General features: G+C 37.6%; 2 protein-coding genes across 2 annotated transcripts in view; both read left to right on the plus strand.

Annotated features, from left to right (window-relative positions):
* Window positions 1-572: 572 nt before the first annotated feature.
* On the plus strand, window positions 573-7,958 carry wee1 (WEE1 G2 checkpoint kinase). The gene is made up of 10 exons (XM_042496042.1): window positions 573-1,526; window positions 2,581-2,795; window positions 3,249-3,315; window positions 4,177-4,349; window positions 4,561-4,829; window positions 5,026-5,115; window positions 5,256-5,341; window positions 5,441-5,611; window positions 5,986-6,131; window positions 6,798-7,958. The coding sequence occupies exons 1-10, from the start codon at window positions 1,038-1,040 to the stop codon at window positions 6,952-6,954; spliced, it is 1,863 nt and encodes a 620-aa protein (XP_042351976.1). The 5' UTR covers window positions 573-1,037; the 3' UTR covers window positions 6,955-7,958.
* Window positions 7,959-14,060: 6,102 nt separating this feature from the next.
* Window positions 14,061-26,648, plus strand: part of swap70b (switching B cell complex subunit SWAP70b) — a 39,439-nt gene continuing 26,851 nt past the window's right edge. The window contains exons 1-2 of the mRNA XM_042495800.1: window positions 14,061-14,216; window positions 18,230-18,370. Coding sequence (XP_042351734.1) covers window positions 14,121-14,216; window positions 18,230-18,370 — 237 coding nt within the window. The 5' untranslated portion in view covers window positions 14,061-14,120. The remainder of the gene's footprint in view (window positions 14,217-18,229; window positions 18,371-26,648) is intronic.

The raw sequence follows: 26,648 nt of genomic DNA on the forward strand, positions 1-26,648 counted from the left end.
ATTTTTCATGATTTAAAGATAAAGAAAGAAAGAAAACTGCATCCATCAACTGCATCAGTAATAACACTCCAGCTGTCATAAATTTAATGACTAAAAACTACATTTTACTATTATATATTCAGTGATTACGTTATCATTTATTATGCATTAAGTGGTATTTTACTCATTTATTCATTGCAGTATTTAAGCAAATATAGTTTCCACCACTTGTGCTTTTGAATTACTCGAAACAGATTTATTACTGCAAAATAATTGATGTAGACGTAATGTGTCTTGTGTAAATTGATCAGATTGGCGTTTATTTAGTTTGGACCTTAATCTTTTCATGTATGGTAGCTTCTTGATCTCGCCGTCTTAATAATGGACGCATTGTCTCAAAGTTAATGTAATTATGTGACTCCAGCGACTTGAAAGGATCGCGTTCGCGCCAGATCGTTGCAGTGCCACCGATGACGTAGCTCCTCCCGAAACCTCTCTGGAACGCCCATCTTTCAAAATTTCGAGACTCGCTCTGATTGGCTGTGCGGGGGCACGTGATCAACGGTCGCGGGAAGTCCTTTGCCACGCGCGTGATAGGAAGAAGGCAGCTCTTGACTCATTCAAACTTTGCTGTAAACATTGGTTTGCTTTTATTGCGATAAGATGAGTTTCGGTGTCGGCGAGCCATCAAGAAGGTAGATACGGACACTGATACTCGACTGGACCCGGTAGTTGTAGTGCTTTTTGTTAGTTTAACGCCAACTTCGGGACGTTGCTCTTACGGAGAACACTAACATTAGCCAACGGTGCCATTTCTCAGCATTGGAGGGGCGTGTTGGAGTTAGCAAACAACTTTCCTGGGATGCTAACGGACCTTAAAGTGTTTTACAAAACCTTTGGCCACTTTTATTCGAACCAATACCTTTATTATAAGGTAGTTTGACTTTGACTAGCTTCTTGTTTTTGTTTTTGTTTTTTATTACAAACGCCACAAACAGTGGTGGGGGTTCCAACCGCGTGTTTTTCCCGTCGACGCCGCCGGGGTTTAAATCCTGAAAATGTCGAGCTACAGTCGCCATCGACACGGATCACCCTGTCCTAAGAGTCTACCAATTCGCCAAAAACTACAGTTCGCATCCAGCGACGGGGAAGACGAACTCATTGAGGACGTTAACAACAGCACCGGAGGGGAGTCTGGCTTCACGGAGATGGATTCCCCGATGCCAGTGCGGCGGGGCACCGGGGGAAAACGGCTGGAAGGCGGCAGCAGTCCCCTGAACCATTCCGGTGGGGACGACGACGTGGAGCTTTGGGACGAGGAGAGTTTTGGTTCCCCGTCTCACTTGCGATCACCGAGCAGTGTCCTCTTCGCCAACTGCTCACCGTCACCGAGGAAGGCGTCTCGGCTGTACGGAGGTTCACCGGAGCGGTCGTATGTGCAGGACGACGGGGAAGGATCCAGCTCCCCGATCCCAGACTGCCCCGACACACCTCCACATAAGACCTTCAGAAAACTCAGACTGTTTGACACGCCGCACACCCCAAAGGTTAGTATTTATTGATAAAATACTTTTATCGGTGTTTATTTGAGATTATGGACAGAATTTACTTAAATTTTTGCACATAAATGTGAGGTATCATCGTATGTGATTTTGCAAAAAAACAACAACAAACAAGTCTTGAACACAACATTTTCGAGTAAAATGGCTGTTTGCACATTGACCTGACTGCTTTTTAAACACGTTTAAACTTTAGGTATCAGCTTATGTGATTGTGAAGAAAGAAACTTAGAGCCCAACATTTTACAGCAAAATCACTGTTGCACATTGATTTGGCTGCAGTTTTAAACACTTTTAAACTTTAGGTATTAGCTCATATCATTCTGCACTCGAGCGCAACATTTAAGAGTAAAATCACAGTTTTCACATAGATTTTAATGCTTTTTAGATCCAGTCAGGTGTTTAATTGGAAAGAAAATCAGCAAAATAAGCAGCAGCAAGCAAACACAAGCGAAGAGGGTCAACTTTTTGAATTCCAGTGGATAGTTGTGCTGTGTCGGTTAACCACAGTGACCCACTTAATGTACAACTGTACTGTTGCATAATGCTCCCACTGTAGTCAGCTAGCCAGATGATTTGGTGACCTGCAGTTTCATGTCTGGGCATGTTTGTTTTTTGTTTTTGTTTTTTGCCTTTTAAGCACAAAAATTAAAACTTTGTTACAACCTCTCACCCTCACAACCTCTTTTGTCAAGTGTTATGGAATTAATAAAACCTTGAACATTTAGGAAAAGTCAGGACAGTGTATTGACAGCCCATAGTTTTAATAATTACAAGTGAAAAAAGGTGGCTGTTTAATTCAATTTTAAACTAACATTCTGAGTGAGCATACTATACAGTTCTGTTTGTGTTATATGTAGTGAGCGGTCATGGAAATGGGTCCTTTTAAAAGTCATGGAAAATCTTTGAAATTGTTTAACCAGGTTTATTTGAAATCAAAATCTTTATCAAGTCGATTGTCAGCTTTTTAAAATCTTTACCTCGTTGTCTCTGCTGCTCTTATGTAACTAACGATAATCTGTCTCTTTTTTCTTTCTTCCAGAGTTTGTTGTCCAGAGCCAGAGGATCTGGCCCGGGATCTTCCAGCAGGAGAGTTGCCCTGTTCAAGAATGTGGAGCCTTCAGGAAAGTCAATCACAGACAGCAGCAGGAGACAGCAGACCCCTTTGGTCAACTTTAACCCCTTTACACCAGACTCGCTGCTCATCCAGTCTGCCACACAGCAAAGAAACAACAGGAAGAGAGCACACTGGAATGAGTATGTTGTCCATCTGTCCAACTTTTTTAGAAATACTTTCTGTCTTTAGAGAGGGATCAATCCCCAAATTCTCTTGTACCTAAAAATCCCTGCTGGTTGTAGAACTTTTTCCAAAATGTCCAGGAGAGTTGACAAGCTGCAGTCAGTATTTTGTTTATACATTTCCTGTTTAGTTGCTGTAAAATAACTTTTTATCTTTGTCATTACTGTAATGCAAAACCTGTTAATAGTTGCTGTGCAAAACAAGTTTACCTGTTAACTTGATCAAAGATCAAACCCATTGTTATAATAATCAGATTCGTTACAGCCGTTGACCAAAGCCAGGGGGTTTTGGCTGTGAACCAAGACCTTCTGGTTACTGGTGAACTTTGCCATGTGCTTGTGAAGCCCCCAGTGCTGCCCCCTGCTGCACAGAATGCTAACCAACAACCTCTATTGTCTTCTGTTTCACAGCTCTTGTGGAGAAGACATGGAGGCGAGTGATGGTGAAGGAGAAGAGGAAGTGTTGCCGCCATCCAAGGTAACTAAGACTTGCTCATCTGATTTGCATTAATTATGTGTAGTGATTCGCATATGGACAGTACATTTTGTTTATTTCTAGACTCTTTGTGCAATTTTTTGCAAGAAATTTCACCCCAAATCTTGCTTTAGGGCTGCAACTAATACCATTTGCATTATTTGTTCATCTGTTGGTCGACTGTTTTTTAGTTTATTGATCATAAAGCCTGTCATCATAAAGATGTCATGAAATTATTATCATTATTATTATTGGGTTATTATCTTTTTTTTTATACAAGAAATGTGTTTTGCTGCATGGATAAGAAACAAAAACATAGACTTTTAGAAATTACAATAAAGATGTATATTTAAGAAATGCTGTTTAAAAGTAGGTACAACGTTACTGTTTGAAATGAAAAAACTCAGAAGGAATGTAAAAAAAATGTTTATTTATGTTTGTACAATTTCAAAAAAATGCTATGCAAAGGTCCCAAACTCAAACATATTTAATTAACTTTGCTATAAAAGAGACAGAAGCAGCAAAAATTTACAGAAAAAAAGCAAATATTTGGTATCTTGTTGAGCAAATACTTTTTGACAAATTATTTCAGCTCTACTTTGTTTTGCTATCCAGATAAATTCAGTAAGGAGTATTTAATGTAAACAAGACATTAGTAAAGCACAAGTGGATGTATGGAGTAAGCATCATAACAAATGAGTTACAGTCAGACTACACAGAGATGTTACACATTAATAGTTAGTAAAATTCTTTTCCGTACACTTTTATGCAAACCGATTTAAAACCAGTGCGCAGGTTCAGAGGCCATGCTCAGCAACTGAATTTTTTTACATTTTTTTTTATTAATGTTTCTTTTTCCTTTAGAGGATCACCATGATGGAGAGCAACATGATGTCCAGGTACACCTCAGAGTTCCTCGAGCTGGAGAAGATCGGATGTGGGGAGTTTGGGGCTGTGTTCAAGTGTGTGAAAAGACTCGATGGCTGCATTTATGCCATCAAGAGATCAAAGAAACCTCTGGCAGGATCAGTTGATGAGTAAGTTGACTATACAGCAATCTGAAGAAAAAAAAAAGAAAACACTTAAAGAAGATTATGTGATTGTTTTTGATTTTAGGGACTTGTTAACTGAAGTCCAGCATCCAAAGTGTCTTTTGTTACAGTAAAGGCAACATTTTGTCCCTCATTCCAACTACAAAACTCCCCCAGACGTGGCTTAATTAAAATGGTCTGTTCCCCTCCTCCACAGACAGAATGCCCTGCGGGAGGTGTATGCCCATGCCGTGCTGGGCCAACATCCCCACGTGGTGCGCTACTACTCTGCCTGGGCTGAGGACGACCACATGCTCATCCAGAACGAATACTGCAACGGCGGCACGCTATCTGACGTCATCACGGAGAACTACAGGCGGCTCAGCTACCTATCAGAGCTAGAGCTGAAAGATCTGCTGCTGCAAGTCACACGAGGACTCAAGTATATCCACTCTATGTCTCTGGTGCACATGGACATCAAGCCCAGTGAGTACTTTAGGATGTTTAAATTGTACCAATGGAAGTACCAATGATTTTGGGCTTTAGCTACTGCTTCTGAAGAAATTATACAGATAACAGACTTGATTGTTGATCTATGTTTGCAGTTTTACAGCAGATAAGAGTCTTTGCAGTAATTGTTTCTGGTCATAAACTAATAGAAATGTTACCGTCTTTGTCCCAGGCAACATTTTTATTTCACGGAAGTCTGTAACAAGCTGTGATGACTGTGACGAAGATGAAGGACTTACCACCAGCATTGTCTACAAAATAGGTAGGCTGTTTCTACTGTCGTCTTTTGTGATCATTTTGTTATGTCATTGTTTTTTCTTTTTTTTTCTTTTTGTTTTTACAAATATTTTCTAAATTGTAGATGCATGGCTTGAATTGATTATGCATTTGTTTCCTCTCCAGGTGATCTTGGTCATGTGACACGTGCAAACAATCCACAAGTGGAGGAAGGTGACAGCAGATACCTGGCCAATGAAGTCTTACAAGAGGTTTATCATCTTGCGTCATTAACCGCCTCTACTTTTGAATAATAAGAGCCTCACACAGGTGTTAACGTTTCCCCTCATTGGTCTGATTTTCTCGTGTAGGACTACAGTAATTTGACAAAGGCGGACATCTTTGCTCTTGCGCTGACTGTTGTCAGTGCCTCAGGAGCTGAGCCTCTTCCCACCAACGGAGACAAATGGCATGATATCCGACAGGGAAAACTCTCTGCCATCCCACAAGTGCTTTCTCCTGAGTTTCTCAGTCTACTCAAGGTAATGGACAATATGTTTGTTTTTTCCATGTCTTTGTTTCTGTCAAATAAAAGCAGAAATATTTTGTCCTTTGCTAAATGATGTATGCATGTCCATAATGCTGCATATTTTAAATTCATTAGATTAGCTCTTAACATTACAGCTGTGATTTTTGTTTTTATTTATTTTTGCTGTACTCATCTTGGGGCAAATGAATCCTTTTTTTGGTTGAGGTATCTATAAGACATTTTCATCATTTTAAGTTTAAAATTGTGGCTCAAGTTAGTATTTAAACAAAGACATCATAAGTTCAGAGCAAAGTCAAAAAAAAGTCATTTTAAGCAGCTTTTCCTTTTTGTTTATGAGATAATCTTATATTTTGTCGTTTCTTACAGCTGATGATCCACCCTGATCCGAGTAGACGACCATCAACTTCTGACCTCATCAAACACCCGGTGCTCCTCACTGCTGCTAGAATGAGCGCCGACCAGCTGCGAGTCGAGCTCAACGCAGAAAAGTTCAAGAACGCACTGCTTCAAAAGTAAGTATTCAACAACACAGAAAAACCTTTAAAGCAATCATTACTATTATTGGATAGTAAAATCAAATCAATCAAATTATTTGTACTGTTGTTTTTTTTTTTAGTTTTAAACTGAATTTTTTTAATCAACAAAAATTATTGCTTTTGTTAATTATCTTGCTTTCTTTTTTAATGTGATGTCTAAATATCTGGCCCTGTGCTTTTGGTGTTTACGATGTTTGTTTTTTTACATTTTTGGCATTTTATAGATCTGACAGTTGATAGAAAAAATAATCTGCAGATTAGAGCTGCAATGATCAGATAAGTTGATTTACATAACAATAATCTGCTATTATTTTTGACTATTGATCATTTTGATTCAAGAAAAACACTAATTCTCCGGTTTCAATTTCTCCAATGTGAATACTTTCTGATTTGTTTGGTCCTCTATTACTGTAACTGAATTTCTTTGGGCTTCTGACTGTTGTTGCAACGTAAGACATTTGAAGATGTTTCCTTGGACTCTTGTAAGTTGATTATACATTTCTCTGTTGAGAAAATAATCAATATTTAATGTACAATGAAAAAAAAACAATCATTAGTTGTTCCCCGACTGCAGATTAAATTCAGAGAAACGGACTCAAGCCAACTTGTCTCATGATTTACTAACATCTTTATCTTTCTCAGGGAGCTAAAGAAGGCCCAGCAGGCTCGAGCTGCAGCAGAGGAGAAGGTTTTGACCACTGACAGGATCTTGACCCGCTCCACAGTCCAGTCAAACCCCAGAACATCCAGACTTATCGGCAAGAAGATGAACAGGTCAGTCAGCCTCACCATCTACTGAGACTTTAATCCACACTGACAGAAAATGACACACAAAGGCTCATGGACCTTTCAATCAAAACCCGTTCAGATGAAACGGCCTCTTTAGTTTTGCTTTGGAGAGAACCCTGTCAGTGGTGGTCGAACGCATAGACTGTTGAACTCATCCGAAAAAGACTTTCTTTGCCAACATAGTTCAGCCCCTTTTTTCCAATGGATTTTTCTTTGGAAAATAAACTCAGTCCTGAAAGGTAGTTACTGTACCTTTTTACACTCTATCATTCCGTAAGTTTTGCATATACGTCAGGCTCTCTCTCCGTTTCTGTCCTTGCACTTCCTTCGACAAAGCCGAAGCCGGTTGGCAGCGGATCAAAGCCGCAGTGAAGCTCTGTTCAGTGTGAATGTACTTGCCATGTGCACCTTACTGCCTGTCAAAAGCCTGATGCTGGGTACCAGAGGGTCTGAGAACTGACGATTTCTGTGTTTGTAATGGAGCACTTTGCAGGCAACATCTGGAACTTGCCACATTTTTGTAAGAAAAAAAGAAAAACTCTGCTGCTATTGATGTTTTGTGTGTATCAGGGTTTGGCCCATTTCAGGTTGGATTGCTCTAGAGGTCATTGGCTCTTATTTTCAAGGAACAGGTGTCCATGCCCCCCATTTAATGTTAATTCTTCTGTTTGGACGGAGAATGGATCATGTCACTTGAGGAAAGTCATCCGTTTTGTTTGAAGTACCAAAACCAGTGAGCTAACTCATTATTTGTGAGATCAGAACTGATCCATGGTGTTTTTGAATTCCCCTGTTGATTGGTGCTGCCAACCCTGCCTGTAGCATTAGAACAATCATTGTCCTGTTCTTGAGGTTCTCACGTGTTGTGTTTTTCCCCATGATGCCCATCTTCAGTTACTGTTTAAAAATGTTTTTCTCATCTTTTTGTTCTTGTAACTTCTAACCTAAAACAACCTTTGTGTTGTTGAAACTTGTACATGTTTTCTTTTAATAAATTCTCACCACCTACCCCTTTTTCAGTTACCTGTGTGATTATGTCTTGAAGGAGCTTACTTGTCAAACACTGGAAATCTGTCAGATTACAGTATATCAAGAGCTTTAGTCAGAACAGTCACAATACATTACTGTCCCCCATCTAAAACAGGTTTTGAAATGGTTTTCTACAAGCTAAGGCTCAAGTGATCTGGGAAAATGAAATATCCCTATTTAGCATTGTATAAAAAAGTACAGTCATCAGTTTTTGTGATAGGAAAAAATGTTAAAAATGTCATTGTATAGTATGCCTCAAACAATGCAATAATACATCCAAAGATAAATATAAAAATGTATTACTATATTATGTGATGAAAAGTCTCACCAAGCTATACAAGTCTTTTATGCCATGAGAATATTGTAAAATATTATATTTTACATATAATTGTATCGTAACACATTATGCCGTAAAAAATGGCATATTATGATATGGCCTGAAAAATTCCATTAAAATGTCCTTATATATTATGCCACAAGGATATCATAAAAATGTAAAAAAGAAACGTTTGAGGGAATAGAATGTCATACTAAATTATGACGTGAAAATGTGAAAGAAAAAAAGGCATATAATATGGCATTAAAATCTCAAAAAAATATGTCAGTATAGTATGCCATAAAAATGTCATAGTGCAGTATGATGTAAAATGACAGTATAGTATGATGTGGAAAGTTTGATTGGAAAAAGTCATAGCATAATATGATGTGAAATGTCATGAAATAATATCATGGTATAGTATGCTGTGAAAATATAAGAAATTCTCATATCATATGAAATGAAAAATCTGAGATATGGGTTAGGGGTGACTTTTATATTTTATATTTTTTTTTTTACATTTTCACATCCCACTATAGTATTATTTGAAAATGAAAAAAAAGTCATTGTATAGTATGATATGGAAATATTGAAAAAATGTCCATTGACAAAGCTGACAATGCAATGCTCTTACAAAGACTCTTCTGGTTTTGACTATGTTAGCTGTTTGTGGTTTCGAAATTCTCTATCTGATAGGTTGCAGTGTATCAAGATAAGCCATCATCAGTCATTTTTTCTCCCTATTACAAGGGACGTAGCTCTGGGTTCTTTCCCTGGACTAGTCCTTTTCTCTAATTATTTAAACGCTTCTTAATTCAAAAATGTAATTTCCATTCTTATGTAAATGACACTGTCCTTCATTACTGTGTAGGTTCCATTTATGATGCCAGCCTAAATCTACTTTTGTCATTTAACCTCCTTCAAAAACACCTTCATAATCTGAAACTGGTTCTAAACTCTACAAAGACTAAATGTTTTTTGTTTACAAATGCAAGAAATATGAACAATGGAGGCACTGGAATACGTTCTGCTGATGATCCCGTCAGAGAGAATGCAACATAAATATTTTGGCATTGTAACTGATGAAAAACTTACTTTTAAATTCCATGTTGACATGCCTCAGTCAAAGCTGAGGGCAAAATTGGATTCTTTTTGGCACAAATCCTACTTTCCATTACTCACAAGGAAAAAAATTGCTGAAGCTGCTTTTCTGTCTGTATTAGACTACGGCGATGTTATTTATGGGCCGGCATCCATCTCCACTCTTGAACCTTTTAAATGCAGTTTATCACACAACCTCAAGATTTATAACTGGTGATGGCTATGGGATGCACCATTGTCTTCTTTATCAAAAAACTGTCCTGTCTACTCTTTCTGTGAGGAGGGATCAGCATTATTATTATTTTTATTTATTTACTAAGCACCTCTACAAAAGCAACCCCTCCTATCCCTCAACAATGCTATTATAGAATGATGGTAGCCACTGAACCCATTCTCAGAAGTGGATTTGCACCTAGGAGCTAGGAATATCAGCCTTTTCCTACTGTGCCCCACGTACTTGAAATACACTTCAGCAAAATGTTAAGCCATCCTCATTGCTAACACTGGGAGAAATTTGGTTAAATTTGTGATCTCATTGATTGTGATTGTTTTTCTGTATTGATATTTGTTTGAAGTTTAATATTGAATGTACCTCGGAACCACTGAAAATGAATATTAATCTTCAGTGTGTTTTCCGAGGCTTAAAAATAAAATGAATGAATGACTGAATGAGAATAGAATGCCATAAAAGATGTCATAACAAAGTACGACATGATTATTCATGTTATTATGAATGTCATAGTAGTGTATGACAAAATGCAAAAATGTTGTAGTTTATTATGTGAAAATGTCAAAAAAAAACATGTAATGTTATATTAAGACATGAACATTTTGATCAAATGTCAAATGTCACCTTGTAGTATGTTGTGAAAATGTTATAATGATAACATGGCATGGTATAGTATGATGTAAAAATGTCATGAAAAACATTTTATTATAGTATCCCAAAAAAAAATACTAAAGAATGACATGAAAAATTTGATAGAGAACTGACCCCATGTCCCAGAAATGGCTGAAAATGACATACTATAGCTTGTAGAGCCACGTTACAGAATACAACGCAGAAACAGAGGCCAAAAAAGTCCAAAAATGTCCTAATTTAGCATGTCCCAAAAATGATGAAAATAGTAAAAATGTCAAATTTTGACATGTCCCAAAAATGGTTGAACACATTATATTATAGCTTGTAGAGTCGTATCATACTATGTAAAGTGGAAACAAAGGCCACAACAGTGCAAAAACAGAATTTAGCATAGTGTAGTATGTAGAAAAACGTCAAATTTTTACATGTAAAAAAATAGCATGCTGAGACACACCGCAGAGACATTTGTTATTGCAAAAACGTCCAAAACACCATAACTTTGAAAAAACGACCAAAAATGCCATACTATGATATGGCGAATCGTGTCCAAAAAACAGCTGAAAACCACATAAATAGCGTGCTGAGACATGCCATAGCATTCCATGCTGCAAAAACTGCCAAAAATACCATAAAATAGCAGGTTTAAAAAATGACCAAAAATGCCATTCTATAGTAAGGCGAAAAATGACAAAATATGACATGTCATGAAAACAGCTGAAAACCACATAAAATAGCATGCAGAGACATGCTATAGCATTGGATGTTGCAAAAATGTCCCAAAACACCATAATATGGCATGACGAAACAACGATCAAAAATGCTATACTATAGTATGGGAAAAAAAGTCAAAATATGACGTGCAAAAAAAAGCTAAAAAATGCATAAAACGACATAAAATAGAATGCAGAGACAAGCCATAGCACTGGATGTTGCAAAAACGGCCAAAACCACCATAAAATAGCATGTCGAAAAACGTACTATAGTATGGCGAAAAATGTCAAAATATTACATGTCCAAAAAACAGCTGAAAACCACATAAAATTCAATTCAATTTTATTCAGAAATCCCATCAACACAAAACAGAGTTTTCCTCAGAGGGCTTTACAGCAGACGACATAGCTCTGTCCTTAGACCCTCACATCTTCTAAGGTAAAACTCCCTCCAAAAAAATCCTGTAACAGGGGGAAAAAATGGTAGAAACTTCAGTAAGAGCGACTGAGGAGGGATCCCTCTTACAGGACAGACAGATATGCAACAGATAATGTAAATATTGAGTAAATTACAGTAATGACAAAGAGGAAGGAGAAATAGAGAGAGAGAGAGAAGCACAGCAATAATGGTAACAATAGCATATCATGTAACAATAGTTGACGTAAATACTAAATGTAAAATTGTAGGTGTTGATAAGAGTCCCATGCGTATATTTAATAGTGGAGGCATGACGCACAATAATGGCAGTAGAAGGTTGTGTTGACTAGGATCACAGCATCTGCGCAACCACAGCCCACGACACAGGCACAGCCTCAGACAGGACCACAGCAACAGCACAACCAAGACCACGATCAAGGTGAACCGGAGATGCAGCCACAGCACGAGCACCACCAAAGGCAGGGTCACAGCATCAGCACAGCCATCACCACAATCCAGGCACAGTCAAAATTGCAGCAAAGATCCAGGAAAACTACGAAACAAGGGAGCACGAATGCTCCAGAGAGGCAGCCGAGTTAGTGTCATGCAGTAAAAAGACGAGCGTTTGCAGATGAGGGGAGCAGGAGAAGGAAAAAAGAGCTTAGTGTATCCATAAAGCTCGGAAGACTAAACCTATGTCAGCATAACTAGGGGCTGGTCCAAGCAATCTGAGCCGGCCCTAATTATAAACTTTATCAAAGAGGAAGGTTTTAAGTCTACCCTTAAAAGTGGAGACGGTGTCTGCCTCCCTGACTGAACCTGGAAGATGGTTCCATAAAAGAGGAGCGTGGTAGCTGAAGGCTCTGGCTCCAATCCTACATTTGGAGACCTTGGGAACCACAAGTAACCCTGCATTTTCAGAGCCCAGTGCTCTTGATGGTTGATAGGGAACTATGAGCTGATAGGATATAGCCTGTCCATTCAAAGCTTTGTAGGTAAGGTGGAGAATTTTAAATTCAATTCTGAATTTTACAGGGGGGCAGTGCAAATAAGCTAAAACAGGAGAAATATGATCCCTTTTCTTGGTTCCTGTTAGTACATGTGCAGCAGCGTTCTGCACCAGTTGGAGAGACTTCAGGGAGTTGTTGGGGCAACCTAATAACAGGGAGTTGCAGTAATCCAGCCTAGAAGTAACAAATGTGTGCACTAGTATTTTAGCATTTGTTTGAGACACGATATGTCTAATTTTTGCAATGTTACGCAAGTGAAAGAAAGCAGTTCTTTAATTTTGTTTTTATATGTTGTTTTATAAAATTATATTTGTTTTTAAAATATGCTGAGACACACCATTGCATAGCATGTTGCAAAAACGGCCAAAAACACCATAAAATAGCATGTCTCATAAACAACCGAAAATGCCATTCTATAGTATGGCAAAAATGTCCCAAAAACAGCTGAAAACGACATAAAATAGCTTGCTGAAGCAAGCCATAGCACAGAATGTTGCAAAAACGGCCAAAAACACCATAATAAGGCATGTCAAAAAGACGACCAAAGGTGTAATACTATAGTATGGTGAAAAATGTCAAATTTTGACATGTTGAAAAAATCACAGAAAACAACATAATATAGTTTGAGGAAACACGTCAAAGTATGCAATGTCGAAAAAGGCCCAAAACGTCATAATAAAGCTAGTTGAGACACATGATAGCATGGTGTCCAAAATCCTGAAAATAAGGACATCATATTATGTCTAAAAATGTCAAATTTTGATATGTCAAAACATGTCATAGTATACTATGTCCAAAAAAAGGACAAAAACATTATAATTTAGCATGTCGAAAAAATGGATGAAAACATAGTTTCGTATGTCGAGATACATCATAGTATAGTATGTTGGCCAAAAACATAATATGGAAAAATATGAAATGGAAAAACGCCAAAGTATTGTATATCGTCAAAAATCATTTCAAAAAAACACCATAGTAGGTCGTCCAAAAGGATGAAAAAAGGATTATGTCAAAAATCATGAAAAAATGCAATAGTATAGTATGTCGTCAAATATTATGAAATAAACACAACAGTATAGTTTGTCGGCAAAAATCATGAAAAAAATGTCATAATATACTGTAGTATGTTGTCCAAAATTGGTAAAAAAAAAAAAAAAAGCAAAAACAAAAACAAAAACAAAAAATGTCAATGTCACTTACTGTTTCAGTTATAGCTCACATGTGAATAGGCTAAATATTCAATTAAACTAATTTTATAAACACTTTAAATGTTTTGTGGGGGAAAAAAAGCAACTAAAGCTGTCTGACAATTGTATTTAAAACAAATATGTCCCATGGAGTAAAAGTAAAAAGGTGGGATTAAAACATGTAAAAACTAACAACAACAACAAAAAACAAACAAACAAACACCCAACTAAAGTACAAATTTGTAGCCTACTTGTAGTATCCTTAGTTACATTCCAGATACATCGAAACTCTTAGAGGTCAATAAAATGAAGTACGCACGTCATCACAGTATTTTGGTGTAGTATTTTTCTCTCGCTGAGCGGTGCTGCAGCACTTCAATCACAATCACGCCAAAACACGCAGCACGCGCATACTGTGACAGTGCGTCACGTGACTTTTCCTCATCACGTCCAACACACAGTTCAGACAGTCAGAGAGGAAGAGAGCAGGAGTTATACGCTCACAATCACACAGAGGAAGAGCAGAGTTTTAATTTCAGCAGTATGGCTCTGCGGGACGAACTGTTAAAGTCCATCTGGCACGCGTTCACAGCTCTAGATGTGGACAAAAGCGGAAAAGTCTCCAAATCTCAGTTGAAGGTAACTTTGTTTTTAATTTACTCACGCATCTTTACTGGGAGTATTAGCTGGTGTTTTGGGTCGAGCTGTAAGTTGTTTTCGCTCTAAGTTTGGCGGTTTTTTTCTGGCACATTTAAAAACTTGTTGGCGTTTTTTTGTTGTTGTTGTTGTTTGTCGCTTTCCTGCGAGAAAAAACACAACTGCGCTTGTGTTTGTGCTCCGACAGCAGCAGAGACGCACCTGCTTGTCTTCATACTGATCTATTAAAGGCAGTAATTAAAGAGAAAAAACACACACAACAAAAGTAGTAATCGATGGAGGAAAATTGCAGTAAAACCGCCAAAGGTCAAATAAAAAGTTTGTAGGAACTTCTAAAACATTACAATTTGCCATATATATATATGTATATATATATTAAAACCAGCCACATGAGCCTACAACATGAAAAGGGAAAACAGCAACAGCAGCTCTAAGTTGTTCTAACAGAGATATTGACCGTTTTTAACGTAGCTCGAGGTACCTATGGCATTTTAAACGTTCTCTATTACATTCTAATATCATGACAGGATGAGCAGAAGTGGGAGAAGTATTTAGCTCAGGGGCATCTGGAGGATTTAAGGACATTAGGGGCTTAGCCCAGACCTTTATAAGGGATCCGGGCTAAGCCCTTTTTTTAAATGAAAAGGCTGTATTTTGATGCATATTATTGCACTCTCAAGTATCCCTAAAAACTAAAAATAAATAAATAAAAATATTCCAGATTAATTATGAATTGTGATTAAAAATATAAGTATTTGTTAGTAACAATTATTACAGAGTAGAAAAAGGATATTTCACAACTGCTATCATTAAAAATTCATGACTAGAGCTTGAAAAATAGTTGAATCTATGTATTTATAAATGTAATGTGTTTATGATATATTTATTCAGACGCAAGTATGAATGTAATAACAGATTATTATATAAGGGGCTTTTTAAAATATTAGGCCTATATATAGATCTGAGCGCATTTATTAAACATTCTGGGCTGTTGGCTCAGACACTCGGACCTTCTGATGCCATTGATTCAGATCCCTTACAAGTACTATTACCACACTGTAAAAAAAACCAAATTAAAATTAAAAAACAAAACTCAAGTAAATACAAGTAAAAGTCCTTTACTGAAATTTTCACTCAAGAAAAGAATTCAAGTATAATCAGGTAATAGTTTTTTTTGTTTACTCAAGTACTCAAAGCAGAAAACTCTAACTTGCAATTGTTACACTATTATATATCGTTAGATATTTAATTTTATAGTTGGTTGCGGTGGGTGTAATTTTAACAGCTGGGAATACACCTTCAACAAATTGTATCATTTATCACTGTGAATTAATCTGATTATTTTCTTCTTCATTCAATTTATAGCTTGGTTTGTAAAAAATAACTTTCCCCAAATTACATCTTCACAATGTTGTTTTTAAATCAAATTGTATTTATATAGCACATTTAATACCACCATGCAGCCCAAAGGGCTTCAGAGCAGTATTAAAACACCACAGAAAACGTGTCATGTAAATGACTGAAAATGACAACAATAAAAAATAAATTGTTTTAAATGAATAAAAATCAAAAGAACACATAAGCACAGGGGATTAATTAAACAAATAAATAAAAAATAAATAAAACAAAAATCCAATAAAAAGTCCAAAGATAAGAACTAGAAACAGTCAATTCAAACCTCAATATTATGAAAAAATAAATTAAATTATTAAAAATAATTACATGAAAAAGCAGAAAACCTTCACATTTGTGAAGTTACCACAAAATGTCAATGTAAACAATCAAAATAGTTGCCAGTACATTTTCTGTTGTTTCTGTCTACTGTTTCAGCTTTACTCGTATAATTACTTAAATTTCTAACAAAACATATCTTATAAGTCAGTCAATCATAAACGGAGTTACTATTAGTGGAACAATCACAAACAAGTAAAACAAAAGTATACTTTTGTTCTATACTAAAGTAAACTTTTGTTTTCGTTCCCTGTGGATAACTCAATATGTAAACAACTTTTTGATACACCCACGTATTTTCAGCTGTGTGCCAGCCAGACATTGTTCAGCAGTTTAAAAAAGAAATCAACAACAAAGGTCAAAATTGAGGTCAGCTGCCTCTGAATGTAAAGAGGAAAGACTCATTCTGAGTTGCTCCACTCAAACTACAACATGTTTTAAGTGTTGAAAGAGGAGAAACTCCCTCCTCTCTGACTGGAAAAACTGTCATGTTGCTTACACCGTGTTGTCTTCACAGTTAGAGATATACATGAAATCACACATTGCAGTGAAGTTTTTTTCACTTGAACATTTGATTGACAAAGTATCTCCTGACGTGTTGCACGTCAGACTGAAATCTACCAAATTAACCAAGAGCCAGATTGTCATTTAGATAACTAATTATAAACTGAATGAGCACTGTAATATTTCAAATAGATATACCTTCATAAAAACAAACGATAGCAACTGTAACCACGCTGCTCAGTCAGGGGAAACTGTGCTGGATATTAACCTGTTAGTATGAGGAGTTTACTGAGCTTTGAAAAGGATGCATACGTTTTGTTGTTGATTTGATTTGTGTTCTTTTACTGGTGCTTTGTTGCTAATGTTTCGTTGAAGATTGTGTCATTGTTCTGGTTGTTGCTTGTATGTTCTATGTCTGATTTAATTTGATGTAAGGTGACCTTGAGTTCTATGAAAGGCGCCATTAAAAATGTTGTATTATTTACATACTGAAAATAAACACCTGAATGTCAGATGGAAAGGAGGATAAAGAATTTAGTTTTGTTCTGGTTGTTCACTTTTGGTGACTATGTTAATGTGTCTTTTAAAAGACAGAGGCTACTTTAAAACTTAAAATCATTACAGCAGGGATACTCAACTTGCTTTGTTTTGGGGCCAATTTTGCAAAATGACAGGAGGTCGGGGGCCAGCTGCCCCATACATGTTTCTAGGATTTTAGGAAGTTTCTAGAATTTTAGCAAGTTTCTAGGATTTAGGGACATTTCTACAATTTAATGTTGTTTCTAGGATTGAAGGATGTTTCTAAGATTTAAGGACATTTCTAGAATTTAAGGGCGTTTCTAGGATTTTAGGATGTTAAAGGCTTAGCTAGGACCAGTGTCGGGGGCTGTAGGGGCCTTCACTGACTCACTCCACTTTTTTTGATAAACAAGCTCTATTTTGATGCTGTTTTAGGCACCATATGTACACTAGAAGTACAAAACAGTTGCCAGTGTGAATTACTTTAGTTTTTAATTGTGAATTAGAAAAAAATGGATGGGGGGCCACCCGGCACCTTATCAGGGGCCAGATTTGGCCTGGGGGTGGTAAGTTGAGTATCACTGCATAACATTCTTGATAACTGTTTGTTTAATATGTCGTTCACTGAGCAAAATGCAAAAGGTTGGTGATTCCAGCTTTCCAAATGTTAACTTATTATTCCTAATGAGAGTGAATTCATATTTGGGGATTTTAGACTATGCAACATAAAACTGCCAATGTGCTGTTTCAAGGTCTTCCTTAACCTCCTTTTCTTGAAAAATGATCAGTTCCTCAAATATGACACAAGAATTATTCTGCTAAAGTATCTCAGTTTTACCTAATAAAACTTAACTGATGAGAATGTGTTGTTTCATATCCTCATTTAGTCTATAGTGGAATATTTTAATAGGAAATTATCATTGTCATCTATCAAGCAAAATTTCTAAACATTTTCTGATTCCAGCTTCTCAAATTTGAGAATTTGCAGATTTTCTCTTTATTTTATGGTCATTTGAATATTTCTGTGTTTTGGACTGTTGTTTGGAGCGATCAAGCTATTTGAAGATGTTACTTTGAGCTCAGAGAATTTAATCCAGGCTTTTTAAAACTGTTTTCACAAGGTTTTTTTAGACTAAATAATGACTCCATTAATTGAACTAACTGACAGATTATTTGAAAATAAAAAATAGCCAGCTCTTTTTAATCAATAATAAACAAAAGATTTTTTTCCATCACTTCAGGTGCTGTCCCACAATTTGTGTACAGTGATGAAGATCCCGCATGACCCCGTAGCGCTTGAGGAGCACTTTAAAGACGACGACGAGGGTCCCGTCTCCAACCAGGGATACATGCCGTACCTGAACAAGTTCATCCTAGATAAGGTCAGACAGCACTGAGTCCCACTGGGTTAACACTTAACACTGGTACTTAAATATTCAAGTGATTCTACAGACTGAACAGATGCAGTTGTTTTCTGGGATTAATAAAGCATAAATGAACACCACAGAAACTGGAGATACAAGATTTGCACTCTTTATCAACAGTATACTATAATGTACTATACTGAGTGATAGAGGAAACAATAATGGTCACTGAGGTTACTTTTAGGCAAAGTGAGTCACCACTCTGCGACTCTTCATCTCTTTAAATAGAGAATGATAAATCATCAGTAGATCAGAGTACAAAAACAAACCTGGCAGCAGGATTGAAAAGAGATAGATAACTGTGTGTAATTTCTAATTTTCAAAATCCCAACAGACTGAGAGGATTTTTTAAACAATAAATAAATAAATAAAAATTAAGGGCTGAAAAGCAGCCACCTCCTATATGTTTAGGTTTTTTTGTTGTAATTTGTAATTTTTTCTAACACATTACAGGTGACCATAAATATGTTGTCCTGTAATAAGATCTTTTTTCTTTTGTAGTCAAAAATGCATTTTCATGTTGCACAGAAGTTGACTAGTACTTTTTTTTAAGAATTAAAGAGTACTTTGCCAATTTTCAAACAGATTTGTTTAAAAAAAATGTGGGTAGTATATGTATATGTAGATGAACTTTGACATCCCCCCCCCCCTCAGGTGCATGGCATTCTGGTAGTTGCAGGTTTTCTGCCTCTTGAGCAAAAACACCCTTTTTCTCTGTTTTCTCTGGTTATGTAGCGCCAATTTCAAAAGTATTTGTATCTCTACTATATGGACAACCTATTTCGATGTAAGGACTCTATATTGGTGACATACTTCTTTAAGGATTAAGCTCCAAGAACACTGGATCCTACAATTCCCGAAATGCAATTTGATGGCTTACTTACATTAGACTCAAAATCAGCCTTATATGCCCACATCATGCTCATGCCAATCATCTGTCATTACGAATAAGACCTCTCTTAGTGCATAAGTAATGCAGCAAAGACTCTACTTCAAGTTCAGGAATCTGATTGGTCCAAAACTCCTTTCTAATCTACTGAAGTAATTCATTGCCATGTACAGTATATCTAAGGCTGCTGTGATAATTGTAATGCACCCACACAGCAAATCTTTATTTGAGATACTGGTGACAAACTGTTGTGTCAGACTACAGAAGTCCATTGATTGACATGCACTTACTATTGGTTTGCTGTGTTGGTGATGAACTCTATAGTGTCCATCAGTCATTGTACTCTGCTGAGCTCAGACAGCACAAAACTAGTTATTGAACGCTGAGTCAGCTCCCTGTCTGTCCCTCTACGATGATGTCATAACTGGTCACTGCATGAATGTTTCATTGAGAATCATGACAAGTGAAAAAAATAGTCCTTTCTCTTTGTGATATCATAAGCTGCAATGAGTTCTAACTCCTAATTTACACCAGATCCGTGTGCGGTCCGGCTCCGCTCCGTCACAGCAGACGGAGCAAATTGATTACACTCTAGTCTATGTGTTAACTTCCACAGAGTTTCGCTGCGTTGCGGATCAACTCCGACTCCGTAAATGTTGGATTAGTTGCATTAGTTTGGAAAGTCTGTCAGAGGATTTCTGTGTTTCTCTCGGTGGTGCGAGACCTCCTCTTTAGGACCTGTGTTATTGTTTGTGGTGCTTTGAAGTTTTAGTTGTAAACAACCTGTATTTAATCAGTTAATCTAAAAAGTTAAAGATTAACTCTTTTGTGGCACTTGGCTTGTGACATCGTGGATCAGTCCTGTCTCAGTTTCTGAGATAAATCTGTTAAACAAAAGACATTCCCTGAGAGAGAGCTTGTGTGAATTTCCCCTGTTGGATTTTGTCTGTGCCAAACATGCAGGCTTCTACAGTTGAGTTCTCATGGTCAGTGATGAAACTTTTTAACCAAAAATGATGCAACGATGCAAAAATGATACAGCCTTTTTTTTTTTTTTAAATAAAGACTCAGCAACTTCAGAGTTTCATTGTTATCTTTAAAGTTACCTCATTACTTCTGCGTTCTGGCTCTTGAAATGTTATCAAAGAAAGTTGTACAACGTGTTTAACTGCTGAAGGCAAAAATTCAGCTGGAATATTTTTTTTATCTTTTGAATCTCAACTAGTTTAAAATAACGTTCTGTGGGTTTGTTTCGCAATTCAGTGAGGTTTAAACTTTGTTATACTCTCACACTTTAACAGGGACACTTTTCTTAGAGGGAATGTAAAATCTGGATATAGGTTCAGGAAGAGAAACATGACGTCATGGGCAGACGTCAATAGAGCCCCCCAAAACACGCACTTTTCTGTACTTTTCCATACACACTGATACACAACCATCCCACCCACCCATTGAAGTGGAGGTGACCGAGCTGTGGAGAGCGAGGAGGGCGTCAGTATGTACATTGAACGGCTCTCACTCCTGAGGAAACTCCACCCGGTCACACAAGGAAACTGTGTGTGTGTGTGTGTGTGTGTGTGTGTGTGTGTGTGTGTGCGTGTGTGTGTGTGTGTGTGTGTGTGTGTGTGTGTGTTGTAACCAGAAACTTAAAGAGCAGGGCAGCAGGAGTCCTATTTTAAACATGAATGGAGTTAGTACTGTAGTGTAGAAAAACTGAAATCCTTAAAAACCAAAACAGAAAAGAAAAAAAAAGTTACACCTGTGTGTGTGATACAGATGGGAAGTAAACAGTGGCTTAATGTAACTTATTATTGTACTTAAGTTCAAGGTACTTGTACCTTCCATTTAATATTACTTTATTCTACTGCCCTGCATTTCAGAGGTAGGGATGAATCAGTAGAAGATTTTGACTGTGTGATAACAGTCTAAGAAAATATCACGGTTTCACAGTACTGCTATTACACAGTTAGTATTATCAGTTACAATGACCCTTTAAGAGCTGAAAAAAATATATTTTTCAAAACTATAGATAATTAAATTTTCTAAGCACAGTATGCAAGTTTCATGATTTATTGCTGTAACCTGACTCAGAGGTAGATTTTGTACTTTTTACTCCACTACATTTGTCTGACAGCTTTAGTTACTTTTTCAGATTCCAGTTTTCCATAGTCTTCCAGTGAAAACTTAGCAAATTTGGTGATTTGAATGTCAGTGTTTCTCATAAACTAAATGAAGTATTCCTTCACGTGTTGAGAAAACTCTTCTACTTCTTAAGCTGAATAAACTCTTTAAAACCCCTCGTGGATCAGCAGGAAAATGCATTGTGACAAAGCTAAAAAAAAAAAACAAGGCTGTATTTCTGGCACCATGAAAAGTTGGCTTTTTACAGATCCATGGTTCTCACCAACACTTTTGCATCCCAGGTATACTGACTCATTGTCACGACCCCTCTGTGTCTCATAGCAACACAAAGGCCACAGAGCTGAGACGCATTTAAACACATGGTTTATGTTGTGAAACTGTTGCAGTTACTTTTAGGCAGAAAAACTACTTGGTCGGGATGAGAAAAAAGATCATGTTTCGGGTTAAAATAAGTGTGTTTGTTCTGATGCCAAAAACTACCTTTTGTGTCCATGTAATACACTGCTGGACGGCGTCAGCTGGGAACACAGCATTGTTATTATACGCAGGTGGACGGCCAGACGGCACCTGCTGCTGCAGCATGATACATGGACGGTCGGCGTCAGTTGAGAAATGAGCCAGACAGAACCTGTCATGTTCATATCAACTGCAGCTGGACGGCGTCAGGTTGAAACGCTGCCAGTAACAACTTAATATAAGGAGCAGAAGGTCCATATAAAGTATAGTACAATATATAGAGGAGTTCAAATCAGCACGACCTTAAACATCTACAGCAGTCAAATGCAACACACTATTGTGTGTAGTATTTTTACACTGTAGTAATACTGCTACAGCTCTGAATACACCTTCCAGCACTGGACATTGTGCTAAATGATATGTATATGTGTTATCCACCTTTGCAGCAGAAAGCAAAATGCGCAGCCCTGATGTTTGACCTTATCTGAGGTCACAGATGTGTCAGTGTGGTGTGACCGTGTTGCTCAGTGACTCGACACACTGAAACAGTGAAGACTGTTGATTTGGCAGCAGTGACACTGAATACTCAGGACTCAGCACTTTGTGGTTTGCTGGAGCGCTGAAACAAGTGATCCTCTGTGACCCTGAAATACCAACGACTAATCATCACAATGACCAGCTGCAGACCTGCTTTACTGCCCTGTGGCTCTTACCCCCATCCTGATGAGGTGCTTTGAAAAACTGTTTCTCCAGCACATTAAAGACAACATCCCTGCCAGCCTGGAGCCTCACCAGTATGCTTTCAGAACCAACAGATCCACAGAGGATGCCATATCTACTGCTCTTCACTCAGTCTTCACTCACCTGCAGAATAACAACAGCTACATCAGGATGCTGTTTGTTGACTTCAGCTCAGCATTCAACACAATCTCTCCCATGAAGCATTAACACTCAATGCAACATTCTGCAACTGGATACTGAAATTCCTCACATGCAGACCTCAGAGAGTTAGGATTGGCAGTCTCACCTCTACATTAGTGCTCAACCCCGGAGCCCCTCAGGGCTGTGTGCTCAGCCCCCTTCTGTTCTGTGACTGCACTCCCAGACATCAGGAGGACTCTACTGTGAAGCATGCGGACGACGTCACCATCATCGGCCATATTACAAACAACGATGAGAGTTCATGCCGGGAGGAAATCAACAATCTTGCAGAGTGGTGCACAGAACAACCTACTGCTCAACGTCAGTAAAACCAAGGAGCTGATTGTTGATTTATGAAAGAAGGAGGCAGAGACACACACCCCTGTCTACATCAGTGGAGCAGGTGAACAGCTATATCCTTGGAGTTACTATCACCGAGAACCTATCTTGGTCACCACACATCACTACCCAGATTAAAAAAGCACAGAAAAGGCTCTATTTTCTATGGAAACTTAGGAAGGCTAAATTCCAAAGCAAATCCTGGTTAACTTCTACAGAGGAGCAATAAAAAGCATACTGACTGTAAACATCCCGAACTAGCATGGCTCGTGCACGGCCCAGGACAGGAAGGCCCTACAGCTGGTGATTAAAACTGCCCAGAACATCACTGGTTCCCATCTACAGAGCATCAGTGAGGTGTCTGCACAGAGCACAAAGGATACTGAAAGACAGCAGCCACCCAGCCACAGCCTGTTCACCCTGCTGCCATCTGGAAAAAGATACAGAAGTAACCACCGCTGAACCACCAGACTAGAGAGCAGCTTCTTTCCCCAGACTGTGAGACTCCTCAATTCCTCCTTCGATGCTAAAAGATGTAGCAGGATTTAGGATCACCTTAAAATTTCATTTCTTCATAAACATTACATTGGGTTTATTTGTTTGTTTGACAGTGTTAGGGTATTTGGTCATTTTGGCTTCAACTCCAAACTTCTGTCCTCATTTAGAGTGTTTTTTAAGGGTCGGTTCAAGTCTTCATAAGCAGATTTTGTCTTTAAGTTCTCTGAATTCTGACCCTGCAGAATATGACGCTTTGCATTTTACTATCAAAGCTGCGTTAATGATTTTTCAAAATTAAAATAACCCCTCTCGTCATAGAAGTTATAATGTTAATTTTTTTATTGGTTTAAAATAGGTGATGATACAACTTTATGCTAATTTGGAGGCTGTAATTTGTGGTACTGTCGAACTGCATTGTGTTATACTGAGATGTGTTTTTAATGTTAAAAAAAATACAGTTCAATGGCACCATCAGCGTAAGCAGATGCAAAATGTTAAATGTCCTAGCAGGGGCTTAAAAATATAGTATTTTGAGTTAAATTATCATACGTGTGTCATAATAAGAATATGTGTAATTTTACAAAATATGTATTTAAACAACACTCTGACTCTATCTCATATGTAAACCCGCTTATTAAGTGCCGAATGTTTGGCATTGTTCAATTTCTGTTTTTTTTTATTTGGTGTCCAGCGAAGCGTAGACAGTTGTTTGACAAAGCAGTTAAGTGATGTAATAGAGGGCGAGGACCTCACACAGTCATAGAGAAAGCAAAAGGTTTTTTGCATAATGATTTTGTGTCTGATAACAAATTTAAAAATTCATACAGAAAATATGTACTCCATGTGCAAAGGCCTTAAGCATGATTGGCTTATGTATATCTGTATATCTCAGAGGACACATACAAACACATACGCAGGGTCCATATTTCGCTCTCCTGATCATGTTGGGACATTAATTCAAGTAAGACCGTACCAAAAAATGTTCAAATTGTTGTACTTGATGGCACTTTTGGCGAATTCATCATACACATATGATAATTATTGTACATCTGTTTATGTAGGTGTAGTTTATAAACTGGCGACTGAGTGTTGTGGTATTTAGCCAGTGAGTTTGTTTTGAGAATAAGGGAGATAGTGACTCTATAAGTATATGTTGTTACTGAATTTTATTGGAAGCACAGAAAATCCCTGACAGATATCTCAAACCACAAACAAATAAAACCAAAAATTAAGGGAGGACATTGTCATTTATTTTTAACAAATGAACTTTTCATGAGTTCAGAAAAACAGACAAATTTTCAAATTTGTGACGACAAATTGATCAGATAATCCGAGTTTTCAAATGTCTATGTAACATAATGAGGAGACTTTTCTTAGACTTCAGTTTATCCTAAAAATATTGCGGTCTCACTGGACAGCGATGCTTGTTTTTTGTAAATTTGGGTGAACCGATGGTTTGAAGTGTTTTAGAAAAGTCATCTCTGAAGTCGAATAAACATCCCCACCAACACCTGCAGAGGGTTTGGTCATTTTGTGTTTTGAAGCGTTTCAAAATGTTTTCATTTCCCCTTTTTTATAAGTGACTGATATCATATCATAACTGAGCACTCGCCTGTCCCTGTCTCCACTGGTGAATGTTTAATGAGCAAAAAAACCTTTGATTACGTAGCAGAAAATCCTGTTTAACTGGTAACAAGCCTTTTGTATTGTGCTGCTGTTTATTCCAACCAGACATTGCTATTTCAGTTTTGCTTGATGGAGTTTCTGTGGCAGTTGTAAAAGCTTGTGCAGGTTTGGGGATGCATGAGATAAGATCCTGAATCCTAATGAACATGTGGCAGTGGAGAAGGAGGGGAGGCCGCGCTGACAAGGCTCTCATTGTTTAAGTGTAGAGAGAGGGGGAGAGAGAGAGAGAGAGAGTGATGGAGGGAGTGAGAGTGAGATAGAAAATGACACAGCGCGCCAGCGAGCCACGAGGACAAAGAAAAACAAGACGAGCGTGACACAACAATGTAAAGCCAAGAACAAACTTCACTGCTGTCACTGTGCCAGCGTTTTTTTCTCTGTAGTCAGTATGTGCTGACTCTTCCAAACCTCACGTTCAAAACTAGCATGGCGCATGAACACAACCATCATCATCATCATCATCATGATATGAGACTCACTCATGCTGCTTAGTAACGACAGGGCAGACATTCGTGTTATTTGAGTCAGATTCTATTGTCAGAGCCTGACAGACCAGAAAATACAATGGGAGAAGTGTTTTCACAGCAGCATGCCAACCTTTTTCAAAGTGACACTCCACCCACAATCTATCTTTAGAGTCAGACACCACCTGTAGATTCAGAGGAGTGTAACACAGCTGCGTTCAGCTTGAATGGATGGCAGCTCAAGTTTAAAAAAATGTAATTGCTCCTTCAGGACCAAAGTAGAAAAATGTAAAAAGCAAAAGCATCTAACATCGAAAGTGTGTGTTAATGATGGATTCTAATGTTGACAATCTTCAGGTTTAAAAAGTCAAAAGATCCTTAAAATCTTCTAAAATCACTCCTGCAGTGTAATAAACTTCTTAATGTCAGATTTGATCAAGTCCAAGTCCAAGAAAACTAAGTCTTTCAGTTTTTTTAGAATGACACTACACTATTTAATTCTTTGGTTTAACAGGTCAAAATCTAAAGATTTCTTTTGCATGTTAATGCTATAAAGAGGACCTTATATGCTTTTTCCTTTCTGACATATATATCATATTACAATGCAAGATGTTCATATTAAATGTTGCCAAATAACAAGGTAAACATGTGTAAAAATAATCCCTGTGAGAAGAAAAACTCAGCTCCTAACGGATGTTCTGTAATCTGCATCAGGCACACGACTGCGAGTGTTGTCAATACATACGTATGCTGCTACATATACTAGCTACATGCTCACATCAGTGAAACATGTAATCTTGGTTTCTACTGGAACATGTCCTGTTGTGTTTAACAGCTTTAT

Source organism: Plectropomus leopardus, chromosome 11, assembly GCF_008729295.1.
Source record: "Plectropomus leopardus isolate mb chromosome 11, YSFRI_Pleo_2.0, whole genome shotgun sequence".
Classification (NCBI taxonomy): domain Eukaryota; kingdom Metazoa; phylum Chordata; class Actinopteri; order Perciformes; family Serranidae; genus Plectropomus; species Plectropomus leopardus.

Excerpts from the sequence above, each read along its gene's own strand:
- wee1 (XM_042496042.1), top strand. The coding sequence starts at position 1,038 with ATGTCGAGCTACAGTCGCCATCGACACGGATCACCCTGTCCTAAGAGT. Across the intron at positions 2,796-3,248 it reads AAGAGAGCACACTGGAATGA|CTCTTGTGGAGAAGACATGG; the intron begins GTATGTTGTCCA and ends TCTGTTTCACAG. Across the intron at positions 5,116-5,255 it reads CAGCATTGTCTACAAAATAG|GTGATCTTGGTCATGTGACA; the intron begins GTAGGCTGTTTC and ends TTTCCTCTCCAG.